Below are 25,999 nucleotides of genomic sequence, written 5' to 3' on the forward strand. Positions count from 1 at the left end.
CATTTTCTTACCGCATTTCCTCAACATGTGGTACTTATGAAAAAAAATCATTTAATGCTCATCTACTCCTAAAGCCGAAAACACATGTACTGAAGTTCAACCAAACATAAAAGGTAGTGTAGATCATCTGTTTTCTAGTGTTATTGGCTCCTAACTGTGCTGTAATGAGAACAGAGAAAAAAAGTGTAATGAAATGCTAATTTATCAGAAATTGTGCTGACTTCCGTATCTATTTTATTCGGATGGTGGCTTTTAGTAACACCGAATTTGTGTGTGCATGGGTAGGGGTGAGAGAATAGGGCTGAGAATAAGGGAGGAAATGCTAGTGTAGAAATTCAAGAAGAACCCAATTAAAATAATTTCTTTATGAAATTCCCAAACATGACCTAACTTACAAAAGACCTCTGTCAGGCACATGTAAATGAAAATACGATCTTTCTCAAACCAATGATTTCCAAGACAGAAGTGAGAGCACAGCAACATTATTTTAAAAACACTTTTCTTTTTGGGCATTCAATAAATACTACAGGAAAAAATGACCAAGAGTCACATATCCCCGAAACCCATGCCTGCAATTTACTGTTAGAACAAGGATCTATATGATAAATTATCAAAAGTTTGTGTCTTTACAAACTGAAAAAATTATATATGAATATATATTTATGCATTGCAGACAAAATGTAAACACTACAGCATAGAAACACTGAAAATAAAGTTTAACCGTTATTAACACTTTCTTAAATACTCAAGAAGTTTATTGTTTCTAATTGCTCTACAGAAACCAAATTGGATTTTTCCATAAAAAAGACAATTTGCCAGAGACACAAAGTATTGTATTTTTTTGTTTACAGTAAGTATATACAGTAAATCTTCGATACTAGGTAACATTAGTACATGGGTTTTCAATAAATACCATAGGATTAAATAGTGACTGAAAACCAGGTATCTTTGAAACACGTGTATAATTTACTGTGTGAATACTGACCTTTATAAGCAGTTATCAAAAGGTTATATTTAATTTCATGTCTTTGCAAAGCGAAGTATTCGGTAATTTTTAGCTTAAGTAGACACATGCTTTCCCTTTTGAGAAATAACACTACATGCCATCAATTGAAATACATTAAGCATTATGATATCTCATAGACTGTGGCAGATCTACAAAGACAGTTTTTGACACATTCAAGCTGGACAAAAATATTTTCTTTTTTATGTAATAAAACCTTACTTACATAACATAATCATTTGAATAAACTTGAAAAGTTTTATGCGACTAAAATATGATCTTAAATGACTGTTTACCTAATAGACAAATGCCCTATTTTCCTAAGACAGACCAATAATTTATCTGGTTTTAATGCTGGCATTAATTGGAGACCAGAAGTCATTAATAAAATGTTATAATTATATTGAGTACATAACTTAAGAAAAAAACTTGTGCTGAAATTTAAAAATATGTTAAAACAATTAAAATCTTTTGGTGCTTAAAACAGAGCTAAATGATTTGAAAAAGGCAACCCCATGCTATACCTCATTTAGTGAAATTAGATACATGACTGTTGATGAGTTACTGCCTTAAATGCACAAATCACGCATTTTCATCAAGAAAACAGAAGGTTTATACTCCTCAAAGACTAATATCTCCACAGTGGTCTTTTGACTTCCAATTTCCCAGGACTGTATCTCTAGTTTAAAAGACATTGAATAAGTTGTAGCTTTCAGGCCCAAGCTAGTTCCCTCTCAGATTTGGAAAAAAACATATTTGTACTTATGTGAGACCATTCTCACTGTACTAACAGATTACGTAAGACTCACAGAGGCGGTTTAGGGAATGATAAATGAAATGACTTGCTGTTTAATCACCCAACACAGGAAACCATGGGAGCAGCTCAAGACAGAGCATAGTTCAGGGTTTAAAGTCCTTGCTTCCTGAAGCAGGAACTAAGGATCTAGGCCCTACATGGCCTCAGCAAAATATATTCACAGTGGAAGAATTCTATGCCTCAAAGTTCTACAGAAAACAGTAGCAAGTATTTTTGAAGCATCATACTTTCCTTTTTCAGAAGACTTGGCTTACTTCTGGTATTTAATTCTAACTGCCTTGGAATGCTGTAGATCTGAGACACATCAAGCAGGCTATTCTGAATATCAAGGCTAGTGCTTTTACAGAGCTGCAGAAACCCATTACCACAGAGCCATTATTGTGGGGCAAAATATGTCTCATCAAATCTTAGGTATTATTTCCTGTTTTATTTATTTGGCATCATTGCACCAAGATTTTACCTTTCATGTCAACAGACTATTTTATTGAATTTTATTAATTTAATTATAATCAGACATCAGTTTTTAAAGAGTACAAAATAATACACCATTAAGTTTAAAAGTGCTTTTCAAACAAAACAAACAGCAAGAGATAAAGACCAAGAAAATGTTCACTTGGGAAAAGTCTGTCTCCTTCAAATCCTCACTAATGTTGCCTTTCCAAAACATTTTCCTGATTAATTCTACCCAACTCTGTTTTCCTTTATACTGTTGTGATAAAATATATAGTTATACAGACAATATTATATCACTTTTCAGTAAGTTCAGAAATTGTTCTAGAAACATCTGAGAATTTCGACACTAGATATGAGAGGAATTCAAAGTTGTTGGCTTTGATACAATTTTAAGGAAATTTATAAGTCCATGCCAAGTAAAGTTATCAATGGCAACAGATACTACCAAATAGCTATGTATTGTAAGTTAGATTCCAGCATATGAGTGCAATTACTATGCTGCAACCATCCAGAGCCCCAGTGTAACATTGGCAGCCAAAAGTACAGTGCCACCAAGCAAAATGAAAAATCCTATCAGATCTTTGACATCATTATCTCCAATCACTGAGGCAAGCGTGGCATCCAGGAAAGAGTTTAAAATCCACTGTCCATCCAAAGCAAAGCAGGGCACTGCATTACCAATAGCCAGAGCTCCTGACAGGGAAATCAGGTACCTGGTTAAAATCAGTTAAGGAGCAGATTGTAAGGTCTTAGAAACAGACACAATTCAGTGAGTCACAAAAGGGTATTCAGTATTACAGAAGACTGAATTACAGTTAATAGCTCTACTTTCTTTAAGTTTCTTTTCAATAATATAGGCCATTTCCTTCCTTTTACTTCTTTAAATAAACTAAAATTTATTTTTGAGAAGTTTTAGGTTCAAATCAAAATTGAGCATGAAGCAGTAGTTCCCATATATTTCCTATGCCCACCCACCCACAAGCTACATTGTTATCTACCTCTCACACTATCAAGGTGGATTTGTTACAAGCAATAAACCTACATATATACACACATCATATCATCATCTGTAGTATACATTAAAGTTCACTCTGGGTGTTATACATAGGTTTTGACAAATGTTTAATGACATGTATACTCTATTGTACCATCATACAGAACAGATACACTACCCCCCAAATCCTCTTTACTCTGCCAATTCATCCTCTCTTCTTCCAACTCCTGGTTTCCACTAACCTCTTCACTGTCTCCATGTTTCTGTCTTTCCAGAATGTCATATTCTCAGAATTATACAAAAGGTAGCCTTTTCAGATTGGCATTTTTCCACTTAATAATATACATTTAACTTTCCTCCATGTCTTTTTGTGGCTGGATAGCTCATTTATTTTCAGTGTTAAATAATACTCTATTGTCTGGTTGTATCACACTTTACCCAGTAACCTAACAAAGGACATGGTGGTTTCTTCCAATTTTGGGAATTATGAATAAAGCTGGTATAAACATCCATGCATAGATTTTCATGTGAGAATGTTTTCAATACCTTTGAAAGTACCAAAACCCACACTTGTTGGATCATTAGGTAAGAGAATATTTAGTTTTGTAAGAAATTATTAAACTGTCTTCCCAAATGGCCATACCATTTTGCATTCCCACCAGCAATAAATGAGAGTTTCTGTTGTTTGACATCCTCACCAGCAATTGGTGCACTCATCTTAACCATTCTAAGATGTATGGAGCGGTACCTCATTTCAATTTGCAATTCCCCAAAGACTTAAGGTGCAGCATCTTCTCATATGATTATTAACTGCATATATCTTCTTTGGTGAGGTGTCTGTTTAGGTCTTTGAATCATTTTGTAATTGCTTTGTCTTCTTTTTTTAGGAACGGGGTATAGTTTGGAAAACAGTCCTTTATCTGGCACTTTTTTGCAGATATTTTCTCACAGTATGTGCCTTCTCTTTTCATTTCCTGATAGTGTCTTTAGCAGAACAGAAGGTTTTGTTTTAATGAGGTCTAGCATACTAATTCTTTTTTTCCTGAATTGTGTCTTTGATGTATTATATAGAAAGTCATCACCGCATACAAGGGCTTTCAGATCTCCTTTTAAAAGTTTGATAGTTTTGAGTTTTACACTTTATAATTCATTTCCAGTTATTTTCTTGTGAAGTGTTTAAGAGCTGTGCCTGGATTTTTTCTTTCTTTTTTCCTCTCCCTTTATTTATTTTCCTTTTTCTTTTTCCTTCTTTCCTTTTTTCTCCTTCCATCCTGCTTCCTTTGTTTCTATTTTTTCTCTTTCCTTTCTCTTTCCCTCTCTCTTCTTTCTTCCCTTCCAATTGTTTATTCTTTTGTTAATGCTACATTGTTTTGATTACTACAGTCTTTCAGTGTGTTTTGAAATTCACTAATGTCAGTTTTTTAACATAGTTTTCTTTCAATATTCTGTTGAATACTTACAGATCTTTTGCCTCTCCAGATAAACTTTAGAATTAGTTTTTTAATATCCACAAAATAACCTGCCAGGATTTTGACTGGGCTGCATTAAATCTACAGGTAAAGTGGGGGACACCTAAGATTATGACAATATTGAGTATTCCTTCCTATTCATGGACATATAGTATCTCCAGACTTATTTTGCTTTGTGTTCTTCTATCAGAGTTTGTAGTTTTGCTCATATAGACTTTGAACATATTTTCAACTTATATCTCAGTATTTCTTTTCATTTTTAATACAAATGTTATTTTTATTTCATGTCACAGATGTATATTATTGTTATATAGGCAATTTAGTTCCCTTTATTGTCTCATTGTGTAAGTTAGGGCTTCTAATATGACATTGAAAAACAGCTGTGAGGGAGGACATCCTTGCATGTTCTTGACCATACCATGAATACTTTCTCACCAGTAACTATAATATTAATTATAGGGTTTTTGTAGATGTTCTTCGTTAATTTGAGAAAGTCTGGATTACTAGTTTAATGAGAGGTTTTTTTCTTTTTTTTTCCCATGAAGGGGTGTAAGGTAATGCCAAATGTTCTTTCTGCATTGATTGATATATCAAGATACTTTTCTTCCCTTTAGCTTGTTGATGTGATGGAATACATTAATTTATTTTCAAATATTGAATCAGTTCTGCATATTTGTAATATTTTATCAAAGATTTTTGTATTTGTATTCATTAAGAGATACTGGTCAGTAGCGTTCTTGTTCTGTCTTTGGTTTTGGTAATATGGTGATGGTGGCTTCATTTTGAGTTACCAATTATTCCTTCTGTTTTTATTTTCTGAAAGAGATGGAAGAAATTGTAGTGAACAAATCTGAGTTTGTTATATTTGTTTTTGAATGTTACAACTTAGTGAATTATTTTCTTTAATAGATATGGGCTCATTCAAATTGTCAATTTCTACCTATGTGAGTTTTGGCAGATTGTGTCTTTCCAGAAATGGGTCCTGTTCATACAAATCATAAAACTTGTGGGCAGAGAGTTGCTAATATCATTCCTTTATTATTCTTTTAATGTCCACAGGATTTGTAGTATTGTCCCCTCTTTCATTTCTAACTGTAGCAATCTGTGTCATCTCTTTTTTTCTTAATTTTTCTACAGTCTTGTAGCTTGGTTGTTCTCTAATTTTATGTTTTAAAATTGATTCATGCTCAAATGTTTATTTTTGTTCTGTTTACTTTGGATTTAATTTGAACAGTGTTGTAGTTTTCCAGGGTGGAAGCTTATTGATTTTAGATCATTATTCTTTTTGAATAGACTCAATTAGTGATACAAATTTCCCTCTTAGCATTGCTTTTGCTGCATCACACATTTTTCTAAAAAGGCTGTATTTTAGTATTCACTGCTTTTTTTTTTTTCCCAGAAGAAATTGTTAGTTTCTCTAGAGATTTCTTCCTTGACGCAATTCCTTATTTTGAGGGATTTTCTAGTTATCTTCCTGTTACTGGTTTTTAGGCTAATTCCACTGGGATTTGAGAGCAGATGAAGTAATGTATAGATATTAAATCTATCCAGTTGATTGACAGGACCGAGTTCAAGTATGTCCTTACTTATTTCCTGCCTGTTGCGTCTGTCCATTTCTGATAGAGCAGTGTTTAAAGTCTCCAAGTATAATAGTGGATTCACTTGTTTCTTTTTGCAGTTTTATAAATTTTTGTCTCTGTATGCTGAAGCTCTCTGCTAAGTGCACACTAATTCCTACATCCTCTGGAGTACATACCCCTTCACCATTCTGTAATAATTCTCATTATCTCCGATAACTTTCCTCGCTCTGAAGTCTCCTCTGCCTAAAATATTGGCACTGTAACTTTCTTTCGATTGGTGCTAGCATGGTACATTTTTCTCCATCCTTCTACTTTTAATATTATTTAATTATACATAGTTGTATTTAAAGTAGGTTTCTTACAGATAGAACCTGTATTTGGAATCTGCTCTGACAATCTCTTTTAATGGGCAATTTAGACCACTGATGCCTCAAGTGAGTACTGATGTAGTTGGAGAAGTATTTTTCATATTTGTTTCAAATATGTTTCATATTTGTTGTGTATTTGTTGTCTTTCCTCTTTGTTTCAATTTTTCCTTCCATACTTTTCCAGACTTTTGTGGTTTTGAACATTTTATATAATTCAATTTGCTCTTTTTTGTTAGCATTATCAATTGTACTTCCTTAAAAAGATTTTAATTGTTATCATAGAGTTTGCAATATACATTGACAACTAATCCAAATAAACGTCAGAGAATACTGCATTACTTCATGGGCAACACAAATAAATTATATCAAAAAAGATTCCTAATACCTCCCTATCCCATGTGTCATTCATTTCACTTATGCAAAAGCATTTTTATGGTTGAACACATCAACAGTTGTTACATAAAAAATGTGAAAAAATGTATTTATCATTACTTATTCTTTCTTTAATGTTCTTCCTTTCTTCATGTAGTTCTGAATTTCTGACATATAATTTTCCTTCTTGCTGAAGCAATCGTTGTAACTTTTTTTTTCATAAGAATATTTACTGGCAACATATTTTCTTAATTTTGGTTTGTCTGTGACAGGTCCTTAATTTTTAAAAAGATATTTTACTAGGAGAAATAACTCTGGCTTGCTTTTCTTCTAAACACAAAATATTTCACTCAATTCACTTCTTGCTTGCATAATTCTAAGTAGTTGAGTATCTTTCTTATCTTTGATACTTTTTAGGTTAAGATTCCCCCCTCCCCCTGGGTTATTTCAAGATTTTTTGTGAAAAAAATCTTTGATCACTTGACGTTTTAACATGATAAGCCTGCATGTAGAATTTGGCATGCAGCCTGCTTAGTGTTCTCTGAGATTCTTTGTGGCTCGGTGTTTGACTTTAATGTGAGAAAATTCTCAGTTATAATTTTTCATATTTTTTTCTGTTCATCTCTCTCCTCCTGATATCTCCATTATACGTATGTTGTAAATTTTGTACACTTAGAGTTCTTGGATATTCTGGTTTTGTCAGTGTTTAGTCTTTTTTCCGTTTTCTTTTCAGTTTGAAATTTCTATTGTCAGATTGTCAAGCTCTGAGGGTCTTTCATCAGCCATGTCCTGTCTACTAATGAACCCATTAAAGGCATTCATTTATTATCTCTTACATTTTTTTTAAATTTCCATCTTTCTGCTTATATTCCATATTTGTTCATGCATGTTTTCCAATTTTTTCTATTAATTCCCTTAGCATATTATTCATAGTTTTGCTAAAACTCCTGGCCTGATAACTCCAATGTTCTTGACATATCTGACTCTAGCTTTGAGGCTTGTTCAGTCTCTTTAAGTATTCTGGCCTTTAGCATGTTTTCTAAGTTTTTTTTTTTTTGGAAGGTAGAGATGGTACGGTGGTTAAAAGGAACTGCCACAAATAAACCCTAGTTATGAGGTCATAAAATGTGGGGGAAAGAATTATTTAATCCTTTAATTAGGTCTCTGTGTTTTGGTAACCTGGAGCCCTAGGTGGTGATTTGCACCAGTGCCTCTCGCTTTCTCTTCTAAGGTGCAACAGGATGTCTAGGAGTTGGTGGGGTTGGGTATTTCCTTTCTCTTAGGTTGCTTAGGCTTGGGTAAAATAGTGGGTAAAATAGTTTCTGAGGGCAGGTCTTGATAAAAAATAAAAATGGTCGCATGCATTTCAAAGTGGTTCTTCTTTTCCTCCCTCTGCTGGAAGCACAAGAAGACATTTCTCTGGTATTCACTGTGAGGACCTGGCAGCATTCCTGAAAGTAATTCACACTAAGTGTGGCTCTCCTCTGTAACTGATACCTTTGTAGTTTGTCTTTTTTTTTTTTTTGAGACAGAGTCTCACTCTGTTGCCCAGGCTAGAGGGCCTTGGTGTCAGCCTAGCTCACAGCAACCTCAAACTCCTGGGGTCAGGCAATCCTCCTATCTCAGCCTCCCGAGTAGCTGGGACTACAGGCATGTGCCACCATGCCCGGCTAATTTTTCTCTCTCTATATATTTTTAGCTGTCTATATAATTTCTCTCTATTTTTAGTAGAGACGGGGTCTCACTCTTGCTCAGGCTGGTCTTGAACTCCTGAGCTCAAACAATCCGCCCTCCTCGGCCTCCCAGAGTGCTAGGATTATAGGTGTGAGCCACTGCGCCTGGCCCCTTTGTAGTTTTGTAACTTAAAAAAAAAAAAAAAAAAAAAAACTCTCAAAGTGTTCCACACATTTTCCAGCAATTTGACAATCACAGTCTAGATTTTCCTATCGGAAAAATTGGTTCTTGTGGAAGTTTCTGTTCATGGGTTTCTACTCCAGTAAGACTTAATTATATCTACTTCTCCATCTTTCCAAATGTTTGGCAATCATTTTTCCCTATGAGTCAGTACTCTGACAGATCTAAAATGTCTGTGAGATTTAAAACAAGCTGATGATTTTTCAGTTTGTTTAGCTTTTTACTTGTTGGTAGAATGAATGCATTGGTGATTTTTAAGCTTCATACAGGCTGACCAGAAACCAGAAGTGAACATTCCCTTTTTAAAACTCGTCTATGAGAAATGAGTTTATACTGTTATGAAGTTCAAAACTTTCAAATAGATTAAAATAAATGCCAAGCATTTATATACTAAACTAATTTTTAATGAGTTTCCAAGAAGATAAGTTCAAAGCAGAGATCAACAAAATACAGTCCACAGACAAAACTCCTACTTATCATCAGGTTTTTGTAAAAAAGGATTTAATGCAACACAGTCATGCTTGTTCTATTTCATATATTGCCTACGATTGCGTTCATATTGACAACAGTAAAACTGAGTATTCGTGAAAGATATTGTATGGCCCATAAGTCATAAAAATATTACTATCTGGTCCTTTAGAGACAAAAGTTTGCTAAGCTCTGATATGTACCTTTAATAATATACCAAGAAAAAGAATTTTAAAATAAATGAGAAAATTATTTTTTATCTATATAAAGTATTTTATACTAGGAAACATAGGATTTTGATCCTTGAACGGTATTTAATTTTACAATAATCTATCAGGTTACAGCATAAAATCTGAGACAAAGCTGCAGACAACAAGACATATATATATATATATTTTTTTTTTCTTTTTTTTAAAGAACGATTCACTATTTCAATTTGCTTTTTATAAGGAAATCATTGAAAAAATCCAAGATGTTAAAACAATAAAAATAAAACTTTCAAATTGTTTAGTTTATTCAAATTCTACGTAATAATCAATTTTTAAAATATATATCTTTAAACATAAAAATATGCCACAGAGCCCAGTTTTTTTGTTTTTTGTTTTTTAATAGTGGACACTAGTTGCAATTTCCTTACCCATTCCTCCTTAGAACCAGTGAAATAGATTTATACAATTCCTGATAATGCATATGAATCTCCCATTTAGGCAGAATTGCTGCCTTCCTAGACTGAGGTTTTCATCTCCTTTTTACTTAAAAGAAAAATTAGAGATCTGTACAGCCAACTCTCAATTTGTATTCTGGGTTTGTTCCCTTTCATCATAATCTTTCCTCATCCCTTATCAATCTTTCTCCTCTAACTTTATCATAATTTGATTCCTTTCAACAGTAAAGCCACTTTTAAAACTGATCAATTATAATTAATACTTGTAAGGTCTATGAAGGCTATAACCACGACAAGACTGCTCAAGCTACAAGTAGTACACTTTTAAACATTTCACACTAGAAAGGATACTTGACAAATGTCTCCACAATCACTGGCAGATCTATGCTTAGAAAGTTGAAACGAGGGATAAAACTGGTTACGCTTACTGAAAGAGAAAAAAAAGTTATTCATACCACATAAGAAAAACATTATGAATTTTATCAACGTTTAGCCAGACTTTCCAAATTATGGCCCAATATTGAGCTAGCCTATCTCTTCCCCATTGTATGCAGACAGGCTATATGCCTCACATACACAAACTAATGATTGTGCTAAAGCATATAACACAAAGCAACACAATGTAGTAATTTGGTATGGTTACCAAATGCAGAACATGACTGGAAAATATATACTAGAATTTAATAAAAATGACTATACTCTTTAAACATTAAAATTATATTTACTACAATTATATTATGTCACTTAACATCTTTTGCTAGTTATTATCTTCACTGCTTAAACAAGCAACAAGAAGAGGGCATTATTAAAGTCTTTTCCCCTCTGTATTTCACAATCCAGTGTTTTTCAAACATTTAAAGCTCCTTTCCTGTAATTATGTAGAACCCACGGGACATACTTCTGAATTACTCTAATTGGTAGTACTGCTTCATTCACGATGCATTTAATAGTTGAACTCTAGAGTTACTTAGCAACAAACTAATAAGGAGGATGATCCAGATTGTATCTATTAGTATGAGTATAAAATGAGAAACCTTTTTAAAGAAATGATTCAAATGTCTATCAACTGATGAATGGATAAATAATACAATATACCTATATAATGGAGTATTAGCCCTAAAAAGGAGTGAAGTAATGACAAATGCTACAATATGCATGAATCTTGAAAAAACTATGCTAAATCTGATACAAAAGGTTACAAATTGCTTCATTTCACTTATATGAAATATTCAGAATATGCAAATATACATATAAAGTGATTATGGTTGCCAAGGTTTGGAGAAAAGGAAAAACGGGGATAATTGCTACTGAGTACTGAGTACAAAGTTTTCTTGAGAAGTGATAAAAATGTTCTAAAATTGTGGTGACAGTTTGTGCAACTCTAGAAATATACTAAAAGCCAATAATTTGTATACTTTATGCGGATGAGTTGTATGGTATGTGAACTGTATTTCAATAAATCTTTTATTTAAGAAAGTAACACAAATTAAAGCAATATGAGCTACACTGTATGATCTTCAGCCATATGGAGAAGTTATATACTTAGCCCCATATTACCACTATTAAACAGTTATACTGGCCCCATTTTGAAATTGTATTTATGCAAAATTTATGTGAAAATTACTTCTTGGTTACATCTCTCTGCATCCTGAAATTCTTTAAAGCATGTTGCTCTTGCCATCATTTTGAGGAACTTGAATAAATTTTATAAGCATGTATTTGCTATGGGCATAAAAGGTGGTGAAGAAAAAATGTTATCCTTGGGCAGGGATGGGTTTTAGCTGCATCTGGCCTTATAAATTCAGAATTTTGCCTCCTGCCTAACATTCATTTAATGTTTATTAAATACAAGTTAACAAAGCTTTGATAAGTGGTAAGTCATAAAATCAGTGCAAGAATTGACACTGAGTTTCCACCACTGTGAGTATGTATGATAGTGATTTTCTGAGGATCTACTAGGATACCTACCCATGTAGTGAAGGTGCAGTGGATGTCCTATGTACAATGTATCAATTTGAGACGAATGTTTCACTTTCATTAAGCGAGTGTGAATTTCCAAAGATGGCACTATACAGAAACTTGCAGTTGATCCTTTTTTACAATCTTTATTGGTCCTACAAACTTTGGTGGCTTCAACTGCTTTCCGGGCAGGCAGACATCCGTGCTGGGAACAAAGTATTAATTAGTCAAGTATAAGTGATTTATTAACAAAAAAATCCAAGTTAAATGCCTTCTATATCTTTTGTGTCATCTAGCATAATGGTAATGTAGCTTGTATAAAACATAAGACATTTATGTATATCTACTACAAACTGGATTCAAGTAGAATATGGACCAAATAAGATAATTTCATTATAATATTTTAAAGATTTTCAAAGAAATGTAACATTTAAAATGTACAGATTTTGTAATGAGTACACATGGACATAGAGAGTGGAATAATACACATTGCAGACTCAGAAGTGCACAGGTTGGGAAAGGGGTGTATAATGAGAAATTACCTAATGGTTACCGTGTACACTAACTGGAGGTTACACAAAAAGCTATGCAATATATCCATATAACAAAATCTGTACCTCTATTCCATAAATCAATAAAAAAATGAAATGTACAGATTTTAACAAATGGTTAAAATAAAGAGGGTAAAAGAGAAAATTTTCAAAGATCCTACTTTAATTCTACATATTTATTTTCATAATAATTACATAAGTCAAAGAAAACCATTTTAGGAATAACTTACCAAACGTTTATTAAGATTATTTCTGTAGGAGAAGCACACATCTGTGAGGCTGTGATTGTTGCAACATTCAATTGAACCATCTAGCCGTTTGTATGCTAAAGAGAAATAGTTTTAGAATCTGTTTTATGGAAGTATATTTGTAATCACAATTTTTCTTTCAAGGCAAAATAGACTAAATAAAACAGTATATGAATTCAGAAACAACTATATAGAGCTCAGTTTGATTCTACTTGTTGTAGTGTTTTATATTACATGATGGAAAAGGAATATATCCAATTTCTAATCAAGAAGTAACACTATTTTCAAATAAATGTACACACCCATACAACCAGAGTGTAAGGATCTCATTAGGTTTCATGGTAATATTTGTTGTTTGTCAATCTTGAATATTTAATGAGCTGTTATTATATGTACATATGTTACCAACCAAATCTTACTGTAATATATAAATGATGTTCTATTCCTCATCAGCAATTATTTTTTAAAATTAATTAATATCTAACACCAATTTCTCATGGAGGACTGTACAAACATAATTGGAAGTAAAAAAAGAGGAAATACTGGTAATATTGTTGACACACGTTGATACAAGTGAGTACTAAGATTGAAAATATAAAAGCCTACAGGGGTCACACATATCAAATAAATGAAGCAGATATGTGTGGAAAACAATAAGAACTAAATAGCACAATCCCCCTTTCTAAGGGGTTTAGTCAAGCCACTCAACTGGCACATCAGTGTTGCCAGATTCTTCCCAAGAGAAGCCAGATATTCTGGACTTTTATATGAAGTCTACTCATTTCTAAACATTGACAAGCAATTCAAATTAAAACAAAAAATACTATGCATGTCAAACTTGGCATATCTGTTGGTACTGGATTTGGATTTTAGGTTACCACATGTTGGATCTCTAAGTTAGGCTTTGTTATATGGTGATAATTTCAACCAAATCCATGGTTGTGCTCTACCTGGCAAAATTTAGTGCATGCAAAATTTTCCAATAAATATTAATATTTTAGTTTCCATGAGGCAACTAAACTCAACATTTTTCTATTGACTTTACTCATCTACTTTCAGAATTTTTCTAGTAATCAAATAAAGCAGTTTTTTATTGACTCGATTGTTAATCTACAATATATAATTATAATCTATAAATTATAATTTGTAATTAAGAATTATATGGATGCTACAGATAATTTTTACATTAAAACATTTCTATCAGTCAGGAAATGCCAATCCAATTCCATTTTCTATTAATCATGAGAGGCCAGTCCAACTGAACACTATAATGGGAGGTCCAGGAACATTCCAGGAATATTCATTAAACTGTGAGAGATAGTCAGACAACCCCAGTATAGAAGACAGTTAGGAAATGTTAAGTCTAGAAGTTTCATAATTTCACTACAGAAAGAACCTCTACAATCTTAATGTACTATGTACATTCAGAAAGTGTACTGAATTCTATTCTAAATTTGATATGAATATCTCTTGATTGTTGGCCTCAAATTTGGGCATATCATTCACAACTAATTCATAAGGAAAGACAAAAAAAGCTGCCTAAATGAATATAAACTGCTGCTAATCCATGGCTGCCTTAGCTTGGGCTTCCATAACAAAATACCACAGACTGGGTAGCTTAAACAACAGAAATGTATTTTCTTGCAGTTATGGAGGATAGAAGCCCAAGATCATGTTGCCAGTGTGGTCCACATCTGGTGAGGGCTCTTTTCCAGGCTTGCTATTGGCTGTCTTGTTTTTGTGTCCTCAAAAATCAGAGAGAGAGAGAGAGAGAGAGAGAGAGGGAAAAAAGTTCTAGTCTCTCTTCCTCTTCTTATAAAGACATTAATCCTTTTGGGTTGGGTTCCACTATTACGACCTCATTTAACATTACCTACCTATCTCCAAATACAGTCATATTGGGGGTCAAGTCTTCAACATATAAATTTGGGTGGGTCACAATTCAGTTCAGAACTTTCTGCTCTTAGCCACACAAAATTCATGCCCCTCTCATGTGGAAAATAATCATTCCAGCATCAACTCCAAAGTCCAAAGTCCAAAGTTTCATCTAAATACCATCTAAACTAAATATGAGAGAGAATTGAGGTATGATTCATACTAAGGCAAAATTCTTCTCCAGCTATAACTTAGGAGACCAATTTATGTCCAAAAAACAATAGCAAAACATATAGAATAGTTATTCCCATTTCAAAATGGAGGGATCAGAAGAAAACAAAAGGGCTAATGGGTCTGACAGAAGCCCAAACCTTAGTAACACAATTTCCATGAGATATTAAGGCTTGAGAATCATCCTCTTTGGCTTGGTTTGACCCCTAGCCCTGGAAGGGCAGCAGTGTTAAACCCACAGTCCAATGTAGCCTTTGTAGCTTTGTCGTTGTGGGGTTCCATCCCCAAGGCTCTGAGTGCCCCAACACCATGGCTCTGTAGGACATTTCTGCCCTCACACCTTTAGATGAAGCATATATTGTCTGCCAAAACCAAGGTGATCCAAATCTCTGACTTGCCTTCCAGGTTGTATTTCCCTCTTCTTGAAGAACAACCCATGTTTACAGCTGAATAGTTCTGTCAAGTGAAAGAAGGCAATTTTATCCCATCTCTGTTCTCTTCAGTTCAAACTGGCTGGGTTTCAGTTCATGCTTTCTCATTGTTTTGCAATATATATAGGCAAAATTCTCCAGATCTTTCAGATTTGATGCCTTTTTGCTTAACAATTCTATCTTTGAGTAATCTCTCTCTCCTCAAATTTAAGGATAAGCAGCCAGAAAGAAACAAGAAAATCCCTCAACACATGGCTTAGAAATCTCATCAGCTTAATGTCCATTTTCACCATTAACAAGTCCTATCTTACAACACAAAATAAACATTGTTCAGCCAACTTTTCTGTACTTTAAAATAAAGATGGCCTTTTTACAGTGTCCAATAACATATTCCTTATTTCTGATATTTTACCAGAATGAGTCTAGCCCTGTCATTAAAATTACTCCATAATTTTACTAACATTCTGTTCATGGCAATCTAAGCTTCTTCCAGCATTCACCTCAAAACTCCTCCAGCTTCCACCCTTTACCCAGTTCCAAAGCCACTTTCATATTTTTAAGTACTTGTTACAATAGAACCCCACTTTTGATAACAAAATTTGTCTTAGCTCAGGCTGCCATAACAAAATACCACAGACTGTGTGGTTTAAACAACATAAATTTATTTTGCCACAACCTTGGACATGATCAGGGTGTGAACTGAGTCAGTTTCTGGTGATGGCTGTCTGCCTGGCTTGCTGCTGGCCTTCCTCTTGCTGTGTTCTCATGTGTGTGTATGTGTGAGAAAAAGAGGTTTAGCCTCTTTTCCTTTTCTTATAAGAATACCTTACTAGATTCAGTTCCATCTTTACGACCTCATTCAACCTTTCTTATTTCCTTATAAGGTTCCTATTTTCAAATACGTTCACATTAGTTAGGGCTTCAATTTATGAATTTTGAGGGGCAAAAATCCAATTCATAGCTTCAGTGGCCAGCCCTGTCATTAAAATTACTCTAATATATACGTTAAGTGATTTTGTAGTCACTAAGGTTCCCGTTAGAGGTACATCTATTGATTAATGAGTTAGGTTAGTCTTTGTAGTTCAACATAGTTTGTAAGAAGTATAGAAAAGTTATAAAAACTTAAAAGTATAAAATAATGGATTATTTTTCTTAATGAAGACCATATTGCAAATTATATACTGACTTCTGCCATTTAAGGTTTTAGAAAACATTAACAATCTCTCAAAGAAAAATCAATTTCACTAACATTTCCACATTAAATAATCAGGTATGCCAACTAAACAATCTCAATGTCAATAAAAATAAGCTACAAGCAGACACTGTGTACCTCGTTAAATGGTGTAATATTTGCAGTCAATTTTAAAATAGGTTTATGAGTCTAGCAAAGTCTACAAATCACTTCATAGGGAATTTGGAGGACAGATACAAACCAGATAAATCCAGATCATGGGAACTTCTACAAAACAATGACTGTTTCTTCAATAGATAGATGGCATTCCAGTACATGGGACTGAAAACTGTGGTACATTAAAGGAGATTTAAAAGACACAGCAATCAAATGAAACAAACCAACTCTAAAGACAGTTAGGAAAACTGAACACAACTTGAGAGCCAGGAAGTATTTGTAATCTTTTTAGGTGTGATAAAAATACTGTGGTTACCTTTTTAAAAAGTCTTATCTATTAAAGATCCATACTGACTTTAATGGTAAAGTCAGGACGCCTGTTTTAAAACACGCTGAAAAAGATTAGGTGATGATTAGATAAAAAGATTGGTAAGATGTTCATAACTGTTGAAGCTCAAAGAAAAATTTATGGAGGTTAATTATGCTATTCTCTTAACTTTTAATATATGTTTAAAAGTTTTTGCAAAACAGTTTAAAAATGATTTGTATTTGGAATAAAATGTTTTTCAATTCATTCTTAGAGCTTTTCCTTTGCCATATATAATACTTTACTAAAATTTATTCTGGCTCTGTAAATCACACTTCTTAACAACAGTAGCTACAGACAAGCATCCCGGGCATTTCCAGACATTAAGACACAGTCTGTGAGCATAACTTGCATTTTTAATATCATCAATAAAATGAGATCCTATTAATACAATTTTGCAGAAGCAGCTGGAGGGCTGATATTCGGAGCTGAAGGCACATCAACACATCAGCATAATTTGAAGGACTACCACCTCATGTCATGATGATTTCCTCTTTATGCCTGCCTCATAAAGTGACTCTATTCCAGTTGCCTTTGGACATGCCACCATTCATACAGCTAATACTTGCATCAGACTGCAATTCTGGACTTCTCTTTAGTGTGTGTGGTGCCACCTTTTCTGTTTCTCTCTCTTTGTTCTCTCTGTCTTTTTTTTTCAACCAGTATCTCACTCTGTCACCCTGGATAGAGTGCAGTGGTATCATCATAGCTCCCTGCAACCTCAAACTCCTGGGCTCAAGTGATCTCCTGCCTCAGCCTCCTGAGTAGCTGGGACTACAGGTAAACCATCATATCTGGCTAATTTTTCTATTTTTAACAGAGACAGAGTCTTGCTCTTTTTCAGCCTGGTCTTGAACTTCTAAACTAAAGCAATCCTCCCACCTCAGTCTTCCAGAGCAGTAGGATTATAGGCATGAGCCACTGTTCCTGGCCCCCATGAAAATTCTTGATGAACATTAAAGTAATATAGGATGTTCATGTTCGGTTATATCAGTTATTTAGTAATTAACTGTCAGTATTTCATCTATTCTGAAATAATCTTAAGGAAAGTTCATTATATATATTTATATAAACATAGATTGAGATAGTATCATACATAGATCGTGTATTTAGCTATTGAAATTTAGTTATTGGTCATAGTAAGCTTGAATGCATAAAGAATTTGATTCTGGTGTCCTGAAACTTGTCTAGCAAAGAAAACATACATATTAGTATCCATTTAAAAATCAGAATAAAATAAATCTATAGACATATTCAAAGGATCAGTCTATGGCAAATATTGGTGCTTATAACATTAAGTTATATTGAAAAAAATATACACACCTCTAACAGGGATGCTTAATTGCTGTAAAGTTGATGTACTTATACAGTATCCAATCTGAGGCTTAGAGGCTATATTATCTAGACATTCATTCCAATCTTGCACATTAGTGACAGGACAATCCTGTAGATAGGTGATAAGGTCTCCCACAAAAAGGCCTCTGGGTCCAATGGCAGGTGAGTCCTTAGGGAAGAGGGCAAAGCCAAATCAGACTATGTGTGTAGACAAGCTATGAATAATCTGAGAAAACAATAAAATTTTTTAAAAATAAGATTAAATAAGTAGAATACTTTGAATAATGGAAAAAATACTAATTGAAACGGCTTTGGTCAAAGACATAGAATATTAGAAAAGTCTAAGATTTTCAATGTTTGGCAACTGCAAAAAAAATCCATTTGCTGATATGGAACATTAAAATGATAACAAAATCTTTCCCAGACTGCTAATTAACTTTTGTGTTGGTGTGAAATTAGTCATTATTTTCCTGTGTAGACTTTACTTTCCTACTTTCTGAATGGATAAATCTATAAAATAATTTCTTACATAAACATTATCCCAAATATCAACACTATTGTCAGTACAATGAATCTTGTAAACCAATTGCTCATAGGTAATTTTCCTATTCTCAATGTGTCAGTAAAAGTCTTGATGCCATCATAGTAGTTTACTGTTTAAGAAAGTGAAATACAGAGTTGAAGACATTAACTTAAGCAAGCCTAGGTTTTATATTTGTTATCTGTTAGTAGTAAATACATTTGACTTAAAAACAGAGACACAGACATAAGGTTAAATGATACATTTTATCAAAAAACTATAGGTAGTAAATCTTGATACTACCTTTGAATTCAGAACAAAAACAATTTCCATAATATTTTTGAAAGTTAATTTGTGTATGTGTGGGATACAAGAGGCATATGGGAAACTCTTAATTCTGTCCTCTCTATTTTTCTGTGAACCTAAAACTGGTCTAAAATAATGGTCCATCTTAAAAAGCTAATGTGCTTTACATCATTGTGTCTCAGCTTTAAAATTCTTCAGAAGAAATTATAGTTACAAAAATAGTATAGTAGTTACTTTAGAAATTATAGAAATAGTAATTTCTCAAGAAAAAGAGCATTCTGCATATTAGGAAAACCTGAATAAAATTCCTGACATGCTATGCTGAATATTATCTCCACAAATTTTGTGAAAATATGTCCCACATAATCCATTATTTACCTCAGCCACTTCAGTGATAAGCACCCCAACTCCAGCATAGTACAATGGCAAGAAAATTACTGGAAGGAGAACAAGAGCTAAAATGCCCAAGAGCGCAAGGGTGAAATTATGCCAGATACCTAAAAAGAGGAAACAAAGCAATAAGCTCAAGGAGGGGTAGGATGACATTGACACTTGGATTTCAGAGCTATTCAAACAAACATTAATAGCAATTAAAAAATTTCCATTGAATTGTGTTGAGAAAACACAAATGGTACCTTGAAAAACAGAAAAAAGAGGTAGTTTTCATCTTCAATGATAAATTGAGAGTGGTATTTGTGAAACAAAAAAGAATGTCTTATGTCATAGCAGCATAAAACAAATGTGTTTCCTAGCCAAAAAAAAAAAAAAGAGTAAAAACTAAAAGACTGAAATGAGGAATAGCTTATGCAGAAAAGATAAAAAAGTAAAAAAAAGAAAAGAATAAAAATCACCATCACTAATGCTAATAAATGCCACTGCCATAGAACACTATAATAAATATGGTATTATGAATATACTATAGTTATTGTTTTATACAATTCTGTAATTTTTAAGGAATATTTAGATAATTCACAGTTTCTTTAAAACCATCTATTGCAAAAAGTTATCCATTTCATTGAACAGTCTTCTCAGACTATATGAATGGAATAATCCACAGAATCCCTCACACTTGGAATAATTATATTGTTTCCAATTTTTGTTGCATTTTTACCATCAACTACTGTCTGATTTCCTGATGATAATTTCACTGAGTGAAAATGTGACAATAAAATAAGGCATATTTGGAAGTTTTTGGTACATGCTACCAAAATGCCCTCCAGAAAAATTGTAATAATTTATGACCCCTTACCAGTTGATTATCGAGCTGCCTTTTCCCCCAACTCTGCTGACACTGGGTGGTATTAAAACTACCACAACAATAACAAGACACCTACTGATCTGACAGGTCAAAAAAGTCATTAACTGATTTTCAATGACTAATCATTTTTTACATGCATATTTTTGCAGTGTATCATTTTTCATTTAAATTGTGATAAAATATACATAAGGCTCACCATTTGCCTCTTTATTTGTACAATTCAATAACATTAAGTACATTTACACTGTTCTACAATCATCACTGATTTCCATCTTCAGCACTTTTTCATCTTCCAAAACTGAAATTCCATACCCATTTAACAATAACTTCCCATATTCTCTTCTCTACTGCCTCAGGCAACCACTATTCTATTTTTGGTCTTTAATGAATGTGACTACTCTAGGTTTGGTGGCTGGCTTATTTCACTTAGCACAATGTCTTCTTCAAGGCTTATTTATGTAGTAGCATGTTAGAATTTTCTTGCTTCTTAAGGCTAAATTATATTTTCATTATATAGCAGAGGCAAGAATTTCTAGAACTTTTTTTTCATATTAAAAAATTAAAAAAATTAACAGTAAGTGTTTGGATTAAATTGGTGGCTTACTTTATTCTGGTTTATATTTCAAGTAGTGGTATTGCACACTAGTAGAAAGATTGGTCTATGGGTCATTTAGGGCTTAAGACTGATGTCACAGGTAAAGGGTAAAGAAATTCTATTGCTCTGATGAAGGCAGCAAGGCAGTCATACACTTAAAGTTAGCGGGGGTAAAGGGTTACCTCACTATGTCCCACTTATATTGTATGTAGTCTAGAAAGAAAATAAAATAAAAAGCTACCTCACTTCTCTGAATACGTAAAAGTAATTTTTAGGTAACTAGATTACTTCATACATAAAATAACTCATATGATTATTCCTCAAATCATTCACAGAAGTAAAATTTGATTGAATGTAAATATAAAAATGTAATTTAGTGAATATATACCAATATGAGGGAATATACACCTCATATAGCTTACTATAATCACATCATTTTTAAGTCATTATTGTTTTTTCTGTGCAAATAAATTCATACCAGGTTAATATAAATGAAAACAGGGCTTTAAGTATTTAAGAAAGATTTAAAAATTGAATTATAGAGCTAGAATGGTAAATTCATATTTTCACAATTTAAAGTGATTTTAATAGCAAAACTTAAGAGAATTGTCCTAGACAGTGGGGGGAGGGGGGCACCACAAAACAGATTTTTTTTGGTCTCCTCACTGAAAATATTTGATTAATTAAAAATTTATATACCTAATCTATGATTTGCTCAGGAAGTTTCTCATCTTTTCTCTTTTCCCCCATTAAGTGTCAGAAACATTGTACCAACTTTTTTTTCAAACCCATTACGTTTCATTGGTTTACAAAGCAGCTATGAAAAACATTGTGAAAATAGCAGAGTAAAAGACCTACAAAAGCCTGTCTGCTTATCTGGCTATTGTGAACAAAAAGCATTGGACTAAGCATGGGAGTACAGCTATGTCTTTGTGATACTGTTTTCAATTCTTTTGGACAATACCAGTATGGTAGGATACAGGATCATATGTAGTTTTTTGAGAAACTCCACACTGTTTCCTATAAAGGTTGTACTAATTTATAGTCCCCCAACACTGTGGTTCCTATTTCTTCTTATTGGCTCCAACACTTAGAATCATTTTCTTTTTTTTCATAGTAGCCATTCTAACTGGTTTGAGAAGACATAATTCACCACAGCCAAGATAAGAAATCAACCTAACTGCTCATCAATGGATGAATGAATAAATATATGTATTTTACATATATTTTATATATGTATGAAGTGAAATACTATTAATCTTTAATTAAGAAGAAAAGTCTGTCATGTGTAACAATATAGATGAACCTGGAGGACATTACCTTAAGTGAAATAAGATAGGCACAGGAAGACAAATACCGCATAATCTTACTTATATGTGGAATCTCCAAAAGTCAAATTTATGTCAAAAGCAGAGAATATCAAAAAGGTGATTAATGGAGTTTGGGGTGAAAGAAACTAGTGTATGTTGGTCAAAGAATAACAATTTTCAGTTATAGAATGAATCAGTTCTGAGTGTCTAATATATATTATGATTACCATAGTTAGTAATACTGTACAATGTATCTGAATTCTGCTAAGAGTTCTTAAGTGTTCACATCACCAATAAAAAATATAATTATGTGAGATAAATATGCTAATGACCTTTATGATGGTATAATTTCACAATGCTTATCTATAGTATAATATCAAATTGTATGCTTTAAATATATACAATTTTTGTCAGTTACACCTCATAGAACCTTTTAAAACAGCCTGGCTATCCAAAAAACAAGTATTGTTACAATCAGCATTACTGGACCCTGGATACTAATGAAGGGTTTACAGAAAATAGGCAAAATACTTAATCAAGAAAAAAAAGCTGATGCTCGGTATGAAAGCTTTGCTACATCATTTTCTTATTCAGACTTCTTGCTTCTGACTTTGGCAGCAGACTTGAAAACAACTGCTCACTATTCTATTCCTAATTCCAGAGGGACCAGAACAAACCTACACTCAAAGAATTTTGGTTGCTTGTTTTAACCTTGCTGCTGGTTCCCTGAAAGATGAACTCAAAAAGCATGGCTTACTATTGACTAACTTGAAATTCTTTGCTCCACAAGGTCATTTAAAAGCAGATGCATTAGTTACCTGATACAAGGAATAACAACTGAGGACAATTCCTGGCAGACTTTCACACTCTGTGCAAGCAGAAAATAAAGACAAAGGAAGAGATGTAAAATGCCTGGCTGAGTGCTGAAGGTGTTCCTGAGAAGCAGAACTTTTTAGTGTTTAAAAAAAAAAATTCTGTTGCATCAATAGCTAATTACCAAATTAATGAAACTGTGACTTCAGTGGTCACAAATGACAAAGATGACAAAACTTTAAAAACTTACTTTAGAAAATCTGCTACACAAAAAGACAACCACCACGACAGCAATAAGAAATCCTGGAAATAGGGAGCTCTGAATCAAAAGGTCTAGTTTTCACCAAAACTTCTACAAAATACAATCACTGAAATGAAAAATTCATTAGAAAGGCTGATGTGAGCTGCCAAAGAGTCACAAATTGGAATGTCAAGTGTGGAGTCAAAAGATAGACATAGGCAATGACAAAAAAAATGAGATTAATAGAAATAGAAAACTCTGAGGCACTTGTGAAACACTATTAAACATACCAACATAAGACTGATGGTAGTCTTAGAAAGAAAAGAGAAAAGAACAGAAAGAATATTTAAAGAAAACTTCCCAAACATGATAACATAAATATACATATCAAAAAAGTCCAACTAAAGATGAAAATCATATATTTGACAAGGGGCCAGAATGTATGAAACTAAATTTAAACAGAATTTAAGAAACTAAAATAGTAAAAAAAAAAAACCAACCCAAATATTCTGATTTAAAAATGGGCAAAAGGACTTAATAAACATATTCAAAAGAAGACACATAATTGTCCAACAGGTTTAGGAAAAATGCTCAACATTGCTAATCATCAGGTAAGTGCAAATCAAAATCACATTAAGCTATCATTGCACTCCAGTTAAAATGGTTATTATCGAACAGACAAAAGACAAGTGACAACAAGAATGTGGAGAAAAAGGAACCCTTATGCATTGTGGTGGGAATATAAATTAGCAGAGCTATTATGAAAAACAGTATGGAAGTTCCTTAAAAAATTAAAAGTAAAACCACCATATGATCTATTAATAGCAATCACATGCCTCCTAGGTACATATTCAAAGGAAATAAAAACAGTATCTCAAAGAGATGTCTGTACTCCCATGTTTATGGCAGCAATATTCATAATAGAGAAGATATGAAACCCAACTACTTGTCTAGCAATAGAAAAGTCAATAACTAATACATATTCAAAATGGAATAATATTCAGCCATAAAAAGAACAAAATCTGCCATAGGTGACAACATGCTTGAAATGGGAGGTTATATCAAATGAAATAAGTCAAACACTGAAAGACAAATGCCACGTGTTCTCAGTTTTCCCTCATCTGCATAAGCTAAAAAAGTTGATCCCATCGATGTACAGAGCAGAATGGTAGTTATCATAGGCTCAGAAGGGAAGGAAAAAGGAGAGGACAGTCAATGGGTACAAAGTTACAATTAGAAAGGAAGAATGAGTTCTTGTGTCTTACTGCACACCAGGGTGACTACAGTGTTCAGTAATGCATATCCCAAAATATTAATAGCTACAAGAGAAAACTGTATGTTCCTAACACAAAGAAAAGATGAATGTTTAGGTGATGGGTATGTTAATTACCCTAATTTAATAATCACACAATGTACACATGTATGGAAACATAATATTTTACCCCATAAATGTATATATTTACTATTTGTAAATTAAAGAAAAGCGACATTTATTCATAAAAACAATGATAAAAAACAAGCAAGCAAATAGAAGACTTGAATAATAACTAACTAGAGGAATTTGGTATATATACATATATGTGTGTATGTAAAACATTCTCCAGAAAAACCATAAGTTAGATCAAAAAAAAAACCTCAAAAAATTTAAAACATTGAAACTATACAATGCATGTTCTCTAAAGATACTGGAATAATATCTAAAATTAATAACAGGTAGATACCTAGAAAAAAATCACAAATATGTAGAAATTAGACAAAACATTCATTAAACACTACACTCTTAACCAAGTGGTCAAAAAAGAAATTCTAATGGAAATTAAAACATACTTTGAGATGAAGACAAATAAAGCACAGTACATCAAAATTGCTCAGATGCAGCTTCGGATGTACTCACAGAAAAATTTATAGCAACAAGTGAATACATAAGAGATCTCAAACCAATTAACTTACCCTTGCACATTAAGGACTAGAAAGAGAAGAACAAACTAAAACTAAGGAAAATATTTAATAGAAAGAAGCAAATAATAAGGATTAGAGTGGGAATAAATGAAGCGGAGAATGAAAAAACATAAAAAGAATCAATGAAATAAAATAGGTTTTTTGGAAAGATCAACTAAATTATAAATATTTAGAATAAAAAAGAAAAAGACTCAAATTATCAAAATTAGGAATGCAAGTTGTGATGTTATTACAAATCTACTCCAAAAATTGTACGCCAACAATTTAATTGGCATAAAATATGCAAATATGTGAAACGGAAAAAGTCTTGAAACACACAAACTACCAAAAGTGACTTAAGAAATAGAAAATACGAACAGACCTATAATAAATAGATTGAATACTCCGTATGACCCAAAAAAGAAAGGCCAATACCAGAAAACTTTCTAGTGAATAAGAAAGATGAAAACCAATTCTAAAACACTGAAAAAATACCAGTGCAAACATGACCTAACACATTCTGTATGGTATTAACCTGATATGAAACACAAAGACATCATAACAGAAAACA

General features: G+C 32.9%; 1 protein-coding gene across 1 annotated transcript in view; it reads right to left on the bottom strand.

The window, feature by feature from the left end:
* Positions 1-2,722: 2,722 nt before the first annotated feature.
* MBTPS2 (membrane bound transcription factor peptidase, site 2) overlaps positions 2,723-25,999 on the bottom strand; it is a 72,509-nt gene continuing 49,232 nt past the window's right edge. The window contains exons 6-11 of the mRNA XM_045538961.1: positions 19,652-19,770; positions 18,436-18,616; positions 12,843-12,937; positions 12,071-12,266; positions 10,454-10,529; positions 2,723-2,986 (exon numbers count right to left, since the gene is read on the bottom strand). Of these exons, the coding sequence (XP_045394917.1) occupies positions 2,767-2,986; positions 10,454-10,529; positions 12,071-12,266; positions 12,843-12,937; positions 18,436-18,616; positions 19,652-19,770 (887 nt within the window). The 3' untranslated portion in view covers positions 2,723-2,766. The remainder of the gene's footprint in view (positions 2,987-10,453; positions 10,530-12,070; positions 12,267-12,842; positions 12,938-18,435; positions 18,617-19,651; positions 19,771-25,999) is intronic.

The sequence above is a fragment of the Lemur catta genome, chromosome Y (assembly GCF_020740605.2).
Source record: "Lemur catta isolate mLemCat1 chromosome Y, mLemCat1.pri, whole genome shotgun sequence".
Taxonomy (NCBI): domain Eukaryota; kingdom Metazoa; phylum Chordata; class Mammalia; order Primates; family Lemuridae; genus Lemur; species Lemur catta.